This window comes from Danio rerio, chromosome 1 (genome assembly GCF_052040795.2).
Source record: "Danio rerio strain M-AB ecotype USA chromosome 1, GRCz13ab, whole genome shotgun sequence".
Taxonomy (NCBI): Eukaryota; Metazoa; Chordata; class Actinopteri; order Cypriniformes; family Danionidae; genus Danio; species Danio rerio.
In genome coordinates, this window is record NC_141021.1 from 28,635,001 (window position 1) to 28,649,189 (window position 14,189).

The window sequence follows — 14,189 nt, forward strand, 5'->3', positions numbered from 1 at the left end:
TATAATGCTACACATGGGCACAATCTTCACCACCCATTTTTTTTCAGTGTACACTCTAGTATATGTCTTAAAGCTTAATAATCCCATGACAATGATTAGCGCTGATTACTAAAAAGACTGCATTCAGTAGCTTGATCTTCAGCCTTTAACACAAGACAAGGGAATGTTAATATCATAACCATATACGTTTTTTCTTTCAGTGTTGACAACATTGGCATGGTGAAAATTTGGCCATCGTTGCTTGTCTTCAGAGACAATTTACAAACCTCGAGCCTCCAGCATCATTATTGGGCTTCAGTAAATGACACCAGCAGCAGTGAGATAAATACAGCCATCACACCAGTTGACACATTTGCTGCATTTGCCTACTGCACCATGGATAGATGAGACCTGTGACTTAATGCTATAATTATTAACTAATTGTCTTTAACCTCACAAACAGTGTTCAGCCACATTATGTAAAGGAGTCAGGGATGTGTAATGACAGTGTAATCCATCACAGCGTTGGGGGGCGTGGGGGATGGTTCTAATGAGATTTCATTTGAGTATGGCAAATCTGCAGAATGCATAGATAGAAGCCACATTAAGCTAATTGGGAGATGAGTGCCTTGGTGTAAAAGTGCTACTAATGGCAGGTTTGTTGCCTGACTAATGCAGGGGAGTTGGCTAAGGACCTGAGGCTGATTTGTGGGCAGACGTAGTAATATTTTATTGTATCAGTCAATCTAAATGTAGCCTCCACTTCACCTCTTTTAGTTTGATCCAGGATAACATTGCTTGAACGAAGAAATTAATACTCAGAAAAATCTAAATATGGGAAAGAGCCATCAAAATAGTAAAATCATCCTAAATGTTACTGAAAGCTTTTGTCTCTGAAACGAACATTTTTACTGTTTATTATTATCACTTTCCATCAAACAATCATTATCACTTTTTTTATTTGAGTGTGGCCTTGGGTTTAACTGGCTTGGGTCCAGACGTTTTTGGAAATGTTGATGGGTGCGTTTGCATAGCCCCTCTTACACTGGCCCGCCAAAGAGTACAGCCTGTGACCTGTATCATGACAGCTAGCTGGCCTCAATGATTCCATCCAAGCACATTTGGTAAACATTACAGTTCAGTGTCTTCTCTTGCTGTATGCTGTAATTGAATAATGACAAAAAATAAGATAAACTCATAAGTGAAACTTGGCCATGTCAGATTTGTTTGAAAAGCACAGGGTTGAATGGTGGCAGCAGTCCAAACAGCCAAAGGTCATTCTTGCTGAACTTGCAAATGTAAATGGCACTGCTTGGAATAAAAACTGTATTCTGGCTGCAGTTTGACTGCTCTGATCATTTATTGTGAGGTGTGCAGGTTAAGCATACTCATCACTGAAGGTTTGCACCTTAAAGCATAATAATTTAACAGAAATATGTTAAGTACTGGTGACGCGGTGGCGCAGTAGTAGTGCTGTCGCCTCACAGCAAGAAGGTCACTGGTTCGAGGGTTGGGTCAGGTAACCTTTCTGTGTGGAGTTTGCATGTTCTCCTCGCGTTTGCGTGGGTTTTCTCTGGGTGCTCCGGTTTCTCCCACAAGTCCAAAGACATGTGGTACAGTTGAAATGGGTAAGCTAAATTGTCCATAGTGTATGTGTGTGAATGAGTGCTAATGGATGTTTCCCAGTGATGGGTTGTGGCTGGAAGGGCATCCGCTGCGTAAAAAAAATGTGTTGGATAAGTTGGTGGTTTATTCCGTTGTGGCAACCCCAGATTAATACAGGGACTAAGCCGAAAAGAAAATGAATGAACGTAAACTACCACAGTGAGTAGCATGGTAAGAAGGTTGCTAATTCAAGTCCTGGCTGGAATAAGATGCATTTTAGTGTGGAGTTTATATGTTCTCCCCCTAAAAGCCCAGAAATAGGAGAAAATGAGCCAAAGAAAAGTGAGAGAGTGAGTGAGTATAATATAGGTATGAACTGGGAGAGTAATTAAAAGGAGTAACATGAAACTGTAGGGTAGTTAATCTCCCTTTACATGTCTAACAATGCTGCTCTAGAAATTGAGTCCCCATGTGCCTAGGCAGATCCACCATTGCAAACTAGTCCATAATCCGACTTTTTCAGCTACACTCAAGCAAACACGCCAGCCAGGGGAAAGGTACCTACAAAATTGCATTGTCTTCATTTTATACAGGCAAAGCAGTGTTGCCTCACAGCAAAAGGTCGCTGGTTTGAGCCTCGGCTGGGTCAGTTGGCGTTTCTGTGTGGAGTTTGCATGTTCTCCCTGCATTCACGTGGGTTTCCTCCGGGTGCTCGGGTTTCCCCCACAGTTCAAAGACATGTGGTACAAAAGAATTCTGTAGGCTAAATTGTCCGTAGTGTATGAGTGTGAAGTAGTGTGTGTGGATGTTTCCCAGAGATGGGTTGCGGCTAGAAGGGCATGCGCTGCATGGAACATGTGCTGGATAAGTTTGCAATTCATTCCGCTGTGGCGACCCTGGATTAATAAAGGGACTAAGCCGAAAAGAAAATGAATTAATAAATTTTTATACAGTTTTACGTAGCACATTCTAATGTACAAAGCAAAGAAAAGAAACAAACAAATAAGTAAACAAATGCTCTTTTAAACACTTTCACAATTTAAATATGTAAAACTGAAAGAAGGGAATGTGTAGAAGAAGGAAAAAACTGAAAAAATGTAATGAAAGAATTGCTCAATCATGCCACAGTACTTTTATGGGATTTGATAGTGCCGTTAGTATCGTTAAAAAAATTCACTTTGTAATTTTTCCCTTCTTCTACATCAAATTGAAATACAGGAGTTCAAACCACTATGCCATAAAAAATAATATTGTTGAGGCTGAAATTTAAAGTCTTACCTCCAGGCTAAACTCACACTCAAACACGAAATGAAAGTATAAAATGTTTTTAATGTATATTTAACAACAAATACCCCAGTGACTATTGATGTGCTGTCTCTGAAGAATTTATCTTGCTTAAATTTCTGAGGCCATGCTGTTGTGAAACCCTTCTGTATTCCCACCTCTCGTTCTCTTTTACCATCTTCTCTTTTCTTCACTTTCTCTCATTCTCTAACTCTCCCACTCTCTTTAAACATTTATTCTCTGTCTGCGCCTTAAAGGCCCTTTGTGCTTTGTGCTGTTGATTTTTACCGCTCTTAAAATCCAGAGCAACCATTTATCATTCATAGAACCAAGCAGGCCAGGGCAGACAAAGCCTCGCCTTGTGTCATCTCTAATTGTGATCAGAACAACCATTGCACTCTTGATGTCACCTTGTTCTGTGTCAGAAAAAGGATTGTATATGAAAAGAACAAATAATCTTTTTCTCCTCTTAACTAGCAAATACCGTTCATTAAATTCACATAATCAATAAATACTAAATGTCATTGAACATATATAGAAAGCTTATGAATGTTATGAGGAGTTATGTCTATTACTCTCAAACCCAGATTAGTGACATGGAGAACCTATTCGAACAGGGTTTAGGAAGCAGAGCTATATACTATAGGAAGCATTCTTCAGAGTCAAATAATGCTGCTACCAGAGAAAGGGGACAGAACACTAGGTCACATATTTATGTATCAAAGTTACAAGCCTAACCACAATGCTAAAAGATACTGCCAAGACTCCATTCCCAGAATCTCTTGCCATGTCTCAGCGTCTGGCAGTGGGCAAGTGTGCAGAGTTTAAACTGTTTTATTTTTCAGTGGTTAATAATACCATTACTTACAATCCTGGCTGAGGAACAAGTTCTTTTGAAAGTTGGGCTTATTTCTCCTCCTGGAGCAATACCGCTTTATCATGGAAACTTTCCATATCCAGTGGTTCCAGCTCCTACACATACATACATATATACATTAATGTATGCATAGATGAAAAAACAATAAAATAAGCAAACAAATGAATCTAGATTAGGATATGTTGATATTTATTCTATTTCTTACTTGAATATCTGAGGACTAACAGTATATGAAAGTTACTAAACAGTTTTAGTTGACACCGTATACTTGATAAAGTATGCTTTCTTTAATATTTAAATAAAACCCCAATCTCCAATTAACATAAAGTTCAATTAATACTGATCTGAATCCTGCCTGATAAATATAATGCAAGATTGCTGTCACCTCCAAGGCTTCTTCAATAACATGGTAAAATAAACATTAGCTATTTTTTGTCCAAAATTGCATAACCAATATGAAAATAGTTTTAATTTGACTAGTTACTTATAAATTTGTGAACCTTCCTTTTGACATTTTAAAGCTGTATTTCACATAATATTGATACTAAATGATAACATTATTATACAAGTTATTATTGTTGTTGTTGTTGTTGTTATGTAAACATTTAATTAATATTTACATGGCTTGTCAATGTGCAGGCATAAAGACTACACTTGTACAGTTCTTTGGAAAGAATTAGCAAAGCAGAGTGACAATTAAATACTTTTATTTTGTAACCATAATATCAATTGCTGTTTATGTGCACATTTTGATGATATATCCTTATTTTTGTGCATGATTTTTCACAAATTATATGCAGTAAAAAAGAAATAAGCATTTGTTGTTTTTTTTCTTTTCTTTTTTTATATGGCCTCTAGGATGCTGCAGGCAAGGTTCTGGACAGATGGACTATAATGTCTCGGGAAGAGGAGATCATCACACTGCAACAGTTTCTGCGCTTTGGCGAAACAAAGTCTATTGTGGAATTGATGGCCATTCAGGAAAAAGAAGGTCAGGCAGTCACAGTGCCCTCATCAAAGACTGATTCTGGAATTAGAACTTTTATTGAAAGCAACAATCGCACACGTAGTCCTGGCCTTTTATCACACCTAGAAAACAACAGCCCTTCTAGCATTCACCATTTTGAGAACATCCCAAACAGTTTGGCTTTCTTGCTGCCCTTCCAGTACATCAACCCGATGTCAGCCCCTATGCTAGGGCTTCCACCAAATGGACTTAGTATTGAACAATCAGGTCTTAGAATGAGGGAGCCAAACCTGCCAAATCAGAGTGACCCAGTGGAGGCCAGTGAATCTGAAGTTTCACTCTCACCATTTCATAGTGGTCAAAGCCCCAGTCGAGGAGTAATGGGGACCTTACCCAATGCCATCGAACCTAAGACAGAACCCAACAGAGCTTCTCCTATCTCTCCAACACCATCTACACTGCAGTCCCAGCAACCACAGACACCAACACAACAGACACAGGGGCAACAACAGTCAAGTTCTCTGAACAATCACCAGATTCATCACCATTTTGAAAAAAATGAACAGTCAAAAACTATAACACACTCTTCTTTCTCCTCCAAAATGCATCGCATACGTCGCATGGGTGCGACATCACGTAAGGGTCGTGTCTGCTGCAACTCCTGTGGCAAGACTTTCTATGATAAGGGTACTTTAAAGATCCACTACAATGCTGTGCATCTGAAGATTAAGCATCGTTGTACTATTGAAGGCTGCAATATGGTCTTCAGCTCTCTGCGTAGTCGTAACCGACATAGTGCTAATCCCAATCCTCGCCTACACATGCCTATGCTGAGGAACAATCGGGACAAGGACCTTATTCGCTCCAGCTCTGGGACAGCCACTCCTGTCATATCAAGTACCAAAAGTGGCTTCAATCTAACTAGCCCAGGGCGGCCACCATTAAGTTTTGCCACCCCTCCTCTTGAGCCTATGATACAGTCACCTCTGCAGAGCCCACTTGTGTTCCCTTCTTTAAAGTCTGTGCAGCCAGTGCAACCTGTGCCACCCTTTTATCGCACACTACTTTCTCCTGCTGACCTAGTTAGCCCCCCAGTCTCTCTGCCTACCAGTCCAATTCTGCCTACAACAGCTAACAGCACATCTCTTACGGACCAGCAACAGATGTTAGCTGTTAGCTCCCTTAGCATGCATGTATCCGAAACATCACCATTTTCTCATCGCTTACCCACAAATCACAGTACCCAAGATTCCATTATTCTTGATCCTATGCCTAAAAAGAAGCCTCGCAAGTCTAGCATGCCAGTAAAAATAGAGAAAGAGGTGATAGATGTTGCAGATGACTATGATGACAAAGATGAGGATGATGATGATGGAGACAGTTGTCACCATCACCATCATCAACCATCCAGCATCCATAATGTTAATGGCAACTGCAACAACAACAATAATGGCAGTAGCAGCAGCAGTCATCATTGTGGTGGTAGTGGACATGAGTCTCCATCACACGATGAAATGAGTCCCAGTCAAGCACTTAGAGGCATGCTCCATCCTGAACAAGAAGAGTGCACTGGCAGTCATGGTGGTAGAGGCCATGGTGACCTACGCTGTATTGACAGCTTTACCTCTGAGGACCAAGATCATGAGCGTGACTTTGAAAATGAGTCTGAGACATCTGAATCCAAAATGCTGTACCGCGATGAGCTGATGGACACTGACATAAATCAGACTGCTCTGGGGAAAAATATGGATAAGGAACACCAGGGGACAGAAGATGACCAACATCTAAGAAAAGATTTGGATGAACACAGCCATTCCCCACCCTCCCAACACCAGCCTGTTATCAAAATCAAAGAAGAGATCAATGATCCTACTTATGACATGTTCTGCATGGGTCAATACAGCCTTTACAATGGAGGTATGGCAGCTGCCGCTGCAGCTGCTGCCAGCATGGCTGCCTTACATGAAAGTTTCATCTCCTCTATGAGCTATGGAACAAGTACACCAAAGTTCCCCTCCCAGTCACCTGAGGGTGATCTCTGCTCTAGTCCTGATCCCAAAATCTGCTATGTCTGCAAAAAGAGCTTTAAAAGTTCCTACAGTGTCAAACTGCATTACAAGAATGTTCACCTAAAAGAGATGCATGTGTGCACTGTCTCTGGATGCAATGCTGCTTTCCCCTCCAGGCGGAGCAGAGATAGGTGAGGCAAATCCCTTTTTATATTACAGATATATTTATAGACAATAAAAATGAATCTATTCTATACTATGCTACAATATACTACACTGTACTATACTGTTTTATGTATTTTTGTTTTAATTGTCTTTATTTAAGTGTTGCTTTAGCATAACATTTCTAAGTATGTTTCATAAAGTTTGATACAACCTTTAAGACCCTTCTGAAAAACTGTTTAAACTTCATTCTTTATTGCAAATTTGAGTGGGAAAAATGTTCACAAAAGATGTTAACAAATTATGTTTTAACAGGAAGAACATGTGTTGATTGTACATTTCTACAGACACTTATTTAATGCAATAATTTGCTGTTTATCTATACTTGCTCACATGTCACACGCAGGTAGACATGCATACATTATCAGGGGTTCAACCTTGTCAAACCGCTGCATTCATTAGCGCATCAGGAGGTGCAGGTTTCTTCGACTGCTAGTTAACACATTTACCATAAACAGCACTAGAATTCATTTATGCCAGAGGGCAAGCAATAAACAGCTCTTCCATCAAATGTAGAGTGTTCAAAGTTAATTGTTTTGGCTCTACAAATAAAATGTATTCTGATTCTGCAAAAGTCTGCCAAATCATTAGTGATTTATAAGTCTCAATTAATATGATTTAGTATAAATATAGATCAGTGTGGTTTCATTTAGTGGCCCACTTAGTCACTCAAACAGTGCAGTCTTTAAAAAAATACTCCACTTCAGGAACCTGCTGGACAATACAGGAAAATAAAAAGGCTTGATATAGATTCAAATCTATAAGCAGTCTTATTCACTCAAGAGGGCAGATGTAAGAACTTGTCTCTTCTCACACACTTTCTTCACAAGACAGTTTAATTAAGATAAGCATGTCCATGTGTACATGAAAGGAATGATTTCTGTGAAAGCTGTTTTTTAGAGTTAGGGTCAAGGTTTGTGAATTGAATGCGTGTGTCCATAACTTTAGTCCATTTTACAGAATATTAAAGACCAGTCTATGCTTTATTGAGTTAATGTGAGGTCTTGTATGCTAATTACTACGGTATAAACATAATTACTATAGTGACTATAAAAGAGACAAGTGTAAAAAGCTAAGTGAGATGTTTGTGTGTCCCAGCTGTGTGTTGTTGTACTGCAATGACTTCCTCTATCTTTGAGGAAAGAACAGTCTATCCTATCTATCTATCTATCTATCTATCTATCTATCTATCTATCTATCTATCTATCTATCTATCTATCTATCTATCTATCTATCTATCTATCTATCTATCTATCTATCTATCTATCTATCTATCCATCCATCCATCCATCCAACCATCCAACTATCTATCTATCTATCTATCTATCTATCTATCTATCTATCTATCTATCTATCTATCTATCTATCAGTCTATCAGTCTGTCTGCTTGTCTGTTTATCCATCCATCCATCCATCCATCCATCCACCTACAGTATCTGTTCGTCCGTCTATCTATCTATCTATCTATCTATCTATCTATCTATCTATCTATCTATCTATCTATCTATCTATCTATCTATCTATCTATCTATCTATCTAGCTATCTATCTATCTATCTTTCTATCTATCCATCCATCCATCCATCCAACCATCTATCTATCTATCTATCTATCTATCTATCTATCTATCTATCTATCTATCTATCTATCTATCTATCTATCTATCTATCTATCAGTCTATCAGTCTGTCTGCTTGTCTGTTTATCCATCCATCCATCCATCCATCCATCCATCCATCCATCCATCCACCTACAGTATCTGTCCGTCCGTCTATCTATCTATCTATCTATCTATCTATCTATCTATCTATCTATCTATCTATCTATCTATCTATCTATCTATCTATCTATCTATCTATCTATCTATCCTTCTATCTATCTATAGTATTTGTCTGTCTATCCATCCATTCATCTATCATCTACATATATCTACAGTGTCTGTCTGTCTGTCTGTCTGTCTGTCTGTCCGTCCATGGTATGTTCCTTATGAAAGCAGGGGAATACCGCAGTCCTGTATTTAAAATCAGGATGCTCATTAATTGCATATTTTAACCTGCTAGTTTTACCCAGCCTCTATGCTACCTCATCTCCACTCTTTTTAGGTTTCACCCCTTCACCTCACTTTTAGGCTTTGCTTTTGCACTGGCTTTGCCAGTTTCTTTGACCTTAAGCTTAGTCTTACTCAGAAATATATACAATATACAATTGTACAATATATATTTGATATGAACATATTTCATATGGCATTAAAAACAATTTCTTTCATATTCCAGTAAGTGCTGTGGTTTTGTTTACAGTTTTTCTCAGCCACTTTGGTGCATTTCTCACTATACTATTTACATTTGCACAACAGTTAATGCATTTCTCAAACCAATTAGGACAAATTGCAAAACCTAGTTGACAAAATGTGTGTCACTTGCTTAAAATAGATTGACAAGTATTCATGTCAATAAAAGTGTCAGTGTCATCAAGATGAAAAGTCCTGACACCATTGTTTGTGAATAAGATAGTCAGATGGCTTTGGTATGTTTTCATTATGACAGATTCCTCTGTAATTTTTTTGCCAATGCAAAAAAAGTCAGAAACATTTTGGTGACACTTCCTGAAAATGCCCAAGACAGCACTAGATACTATTTGCACAGCCATTTGAAAACTACAGTAAAGTTAGACATTACTGCATTTAGTGAGGTATCTGAGTATAAGACACTACATATGTTTGTTTCACATTTTTACTGCATCTGCTCTTTGCAATTCTAATTTATTCACAGCATTGTGCAAAAGAATAAACACACCCTTATTTACAATAAACAGAAACTTTTTTGGGGTTGAGCTGTGCACAACTGTAAACAATATTGCAGTACATGTTGGAACTGATCATACAATATACATTGGTCTGCAAATCATTCATGAAACTGATCAATTTAGAAGACATTTTCAGGAAAAAAAAAGATTTAGAATTTTTTTTAAAAATTGCAGATTTTGACAACTAGATTAACATTTTTTTATGTAATGACTCAAGTAATGAAATGTGGACTATTAGTATGAAATGGAATGACTATTAAGCATTCACAAGTTTAGTTCATTTTGACTGACATGACATGAGCAAATTATATTGTTATTAAACAGCAGGGAGTTGTATGAAAGCAGTTGATCCATGTCCAAAAGCATTTGCAATTTTTAGAAGGAATTAAAACATGCTACTATGATGTGCACAAATGACTAATTGTTTTGAGAAATGCATTAAATGTTGTGCAAATGCAAATAGTTTTGTGAGAAATGCACCAAATTAACTGAGAAAAACTGTAGGATTAGAGATTGTTTAGTAAGGTTTCGAAAAAATATAATTTTCCAGTTATGTTTATGATTTTGTATTAATATGTATTGTTATCAATAATTCACAACTATAAACCACATTCTACAGCAAAGTATTTAGAAAAATAAAAAATAAAAATCAGTGTGAAATTATGACTTTAAAATCCAAGTAATAAATGCTAACATGTCATCTAAATTCAGTGTTAATAAACTTATCCACACTGACTTTTAAATAAGCTGTTGGCATCCATGAATAGGAAGTTAAATTGATAAATAACATTTAAATAACACTCTTCAGCTTTATCAAACAAATACAAAATCTCCCATCAAAGTGAATAAAGAGGATGCAATTAAGCAACAACAACAACAACAAAAAAAGTGTGAGGATGATAAAATTGTGAGAAAATGTCAGGGATAAGGCAGAATATTAATACAAGTGCAAGTGCAAACAATATTGCATGACATTTTACTATTATCATCATCATCATAAAAATGTTCATTCATTTATTCATTCATTCATTCATTCATTCAACCTAGGCTCATTGGGAATATGAGAAACTGCAAATACATGCTTTGGCGTACTTTACCGAAATTACTGTACTTTACCTAGTTTAAAAATGTTTATATATAATAACACAACAGCTGACTAAAATGAACCAACAAATTTTGTTCCCTGTTTATACTACAGTTTGAAACCTTTACAGGGACAGGTTATCAATGGATAAAAGACTGTTTTGTTCAGTTGATTGAGCAGCACCAAATAATTACCACAAAAACAACTTAAATACATCTGTGACTTGTAAAGGAACACATTTGCCTCACCCACTTATCACCATGTGGACGGCTTTTCTGGATCAGTCAGTTTGCTTGGTAGCTTATCTCATACACTGTTGAACTTGGGACATGGAGGTAACCAGGTTCAAGTCCAATAAAGGGCAGTTTTAAAATCAGGTAAAAGCAATTTAAATTGTGGTTTGCCTTTGAAAACAATATTGGTTGGGTTTAGGGAAAGAAATGTGTGGGTTAGTCAATCGTGAGGTGATATATTAAGTATGAAAAGTTGGCCAGCTTCTAGCGCACAAGACGGATGTGAAAATGGCATGTATAAGAAAACACAGCCCAGTAACCTTTTTGCGATTCACAGAAATATATACAGTGGCCTCTAGTCCATTAACAAAAAGGACATGTAAATGGCATGTATGAGAAATCTAGCCCAGTCACATAATTGAGTTTCTCAAAAATTTACCTAGCGGCCCCTAGTGGATTTATCAAAACAAGCTGCAAGCAGATGTCACTGGAGTAATGTATTTCGTAGTTTGCAAAAACATAGACCTGAGCATGTATTTCCAATGAGCCTGGGTTGCATTCATTCATTCAGTCATTCATTTGTTTCCTTGCTTGTCTGTTGCTGATGACCCTTGAGTGTCTGCCTAGCTCCAGTTTCCCATGGTGCAGTAATATTCATTTTACATTCTCACACAAGCCAACTGTGGTTAGGGAGAGTGAAGGTTAATTATATCTTCCCGTTCCTCTTCTCTCTTCCTGTGGTGTTGAGACATATGATGTCAGGCTTAGAAAATTCAGCACTTTAAACTATCCTTAAACTTTGTCTTTGTTTGTTGAATATTTTCAGCTACTGTGGTTATGGTGGCCTGTACATAGTGCAAGTCGTCTGATCTTAACCTGTCCACAACACATTAGACGAAAAGATAAAAACAAAACAAAGAACCTTATTATCTAATGGTTTCCTTTCCCTTTGCAATTGAGTATTACAACTCATTTCGCAAATGTGCACACTTGGCAGGAACCAAAAGGGCCATCAAATCCTAAAGATGATTAACATTCTAGGGACAAGACACATTAAGAGCCATACCTCTCTCCTCCTCTGCAGAAAAAGAAGGGGAAAAAAAGATTCTCAGGAGAGGTTGCCTCAAGCTTTGGGTAAATTGGTTTGGCTGCCACATTAGAGGTCGAAAGGGAGGGATAGCAAGCTGAGGAGGGTTGTGGAGGAGGGGACTGAAGTGCAGGACTTAGTTGTGGCCTGAAATGGGGTTGCAGGGGAGAAGCAAATGAGGCAGAAAGACTTAACCTGATAAATGAAAGGGCAGCCTCTCTGCTATTGCAGTGTCACAGCATTAGCTTTGTGCTTCCTAGTCAAAATAAACCAACAACATAAAATCTGGCAAATCACTACTGATTATGATTTAGTATAAAGCTAGTTCAGTTTGGTTTCATTTAGTGGATATATATACTGTATGTAAATATAAAAGAATGTAAATATTTGTTTATTGCTGGCTTTCACGCAATCTTTTCCACTGACTTGTGTTTGTATGTTTATTGAGAATGTGACTACTTTTTAGCCCCTTACCAGACCTAATAAAGTAATATATATATATATATATATATATATATATATATATATATATATATATATATATATATATATATATATATATATATATATATATATATATATATAAATGAAGTCAGAAATATTAGCCCCAACCCCCCATCCCCTATCCTTATTAATATTTCTCAAATGATGTATAACAGAGCAAGGAAATTTTCACAGTATGTTACATAATATTTTTTCTTCTAGGGAAAGTCTTATTTGCTTTATTTTGGCTAGAATAATTTTTTTCATGTTTTTTTAAAGAAAAATATTTCGTTCATCAAGGCAGCATTTATTAAATGTAAAAAATTGTTGAATATTTATTAAAATGTTAAATGACTGCTTTCTTGTTGTATGTACTTTCAAATGAAATTATTACTCCATTCATTGTTGCTAATATTACTATCAGCATTATTAATCATATTATTAGTAATAATAATAATAATAATAATAATAATTATTATTATTATTATTATTATAGAGTGATTTCTAATGGACCATGTGACTTTGAAGAATGGAGTAATGTAGTGGAAAATTCATCTTTAAAATCACTGGATTAAATAAATAATTTAAATTATAAACTAAATTTAAACAGTTATTTTATAGTTCAATAACATTTCACAATTTGTAAATAAATGTAGCCTATGTGATCAAGATAAGCTTATTTAAAAACATATAATTGATACTAATTAATTAATTTTAATTGTACTGACTGCAAATTTGTGACCAGTAGTATGTGTGTGTGTTTATATATATATATGTATATATATATATATATATATATATATATATATATATATATATATATATATATATATATATATATATATATATATATATATATATAGTTGAAGTCAGATTTATTAGCCCCCCTGTCATATTAGCCCCCCTGGTTATTTTGTCCCTAATTTCTGTTTAATGGAGAGATTTATTTCAACAAATTCCTGAACACAATAGTTTTAATAACTCATTTCTAATAACTGATTTATTTTATCTTTGCCATGATTACAGTAAATAATATTTTACTAGATATTTTTCGAGACACTTCTATACAGCTTAAAGTGACATTTAAAGACTTAACTATAGGTTAACTAGGCAGGATAGAGTAATTATACATGTTAAACACATATAGCTTAAAATGGCTAATAATTTTGACCTTAAAATGGCTTAAAAAAATTAAAAACTGCTTTTATTCTACCCTGTTAATAATTTTTTGGGAAATATTTATTTAAAAAAAAGAAAGGGGAGCTAATAATTCTATCTATATATATATATATATATATATATATATATATATATATATATATATATATATATATATATATATATAACATTTAAGTTGTTTAGTTTCTCTCCTAAAGAAGAGCTTATTTATAAGTAAATACTAACTAACTTACTAATACTAAGTATACTGGCTAAAAACAATACACAAATCCCTGGCGGTTTGTGTATTTGGCTTCTCAGATATTCCAAGAGTCATTTATTAATTTTTGTTTTCCACCTGTACGTTTAAGACAGAAGTGGCTGGAGTTTAATTTAGAAAG

At 35.9% G+C, this 14,189-nt stretch overlaps 3 protein-coding genes across 9 annotated transcripts in view; 1 reads left to right on the forward strand and 2 right to left on the reverse strand.

Annotated features, from left to right (window-relative positions):
* The window catches only part of sh3gl2a (SH3 domain containing GRB2 like 2a, endophilin A1), a 527,445-nt gene that overhangs the window by 461,668 nt on the left and 51,588 nt on the right, over positions 1-14,189 (reverse strand). The window lies entirely within an intron of this gene.
* The window catches only part of bnc2 (basonuclin zinc finger protein 2), a 194,527-nt gene that overhangs the window by 175,688 nt on the left and 4,650 nt on the right, over positions 1-14,189 (forward strand). For all 7 annotated transcript variants that reach the window (XM_087235916.1, XM_087235917.1, XM_087235919.1 and 4 more), the window contains 1 exon segment: positions 4,604-6,912. In XM_087235916.1, coding sequence (XP_087092042.1) covers positions 4,604-6,912 — 2,309 coding nt within the window.
* Positions 1-14,189, reverse strand: part of LOC147846851 (uncharacterized) — a 707,546-nt gene that overhangs the window by 139,186 nt on the left and 554,171 nt on the right. The gene's annotated exons all lie outside the window — the stretch shown is intronic.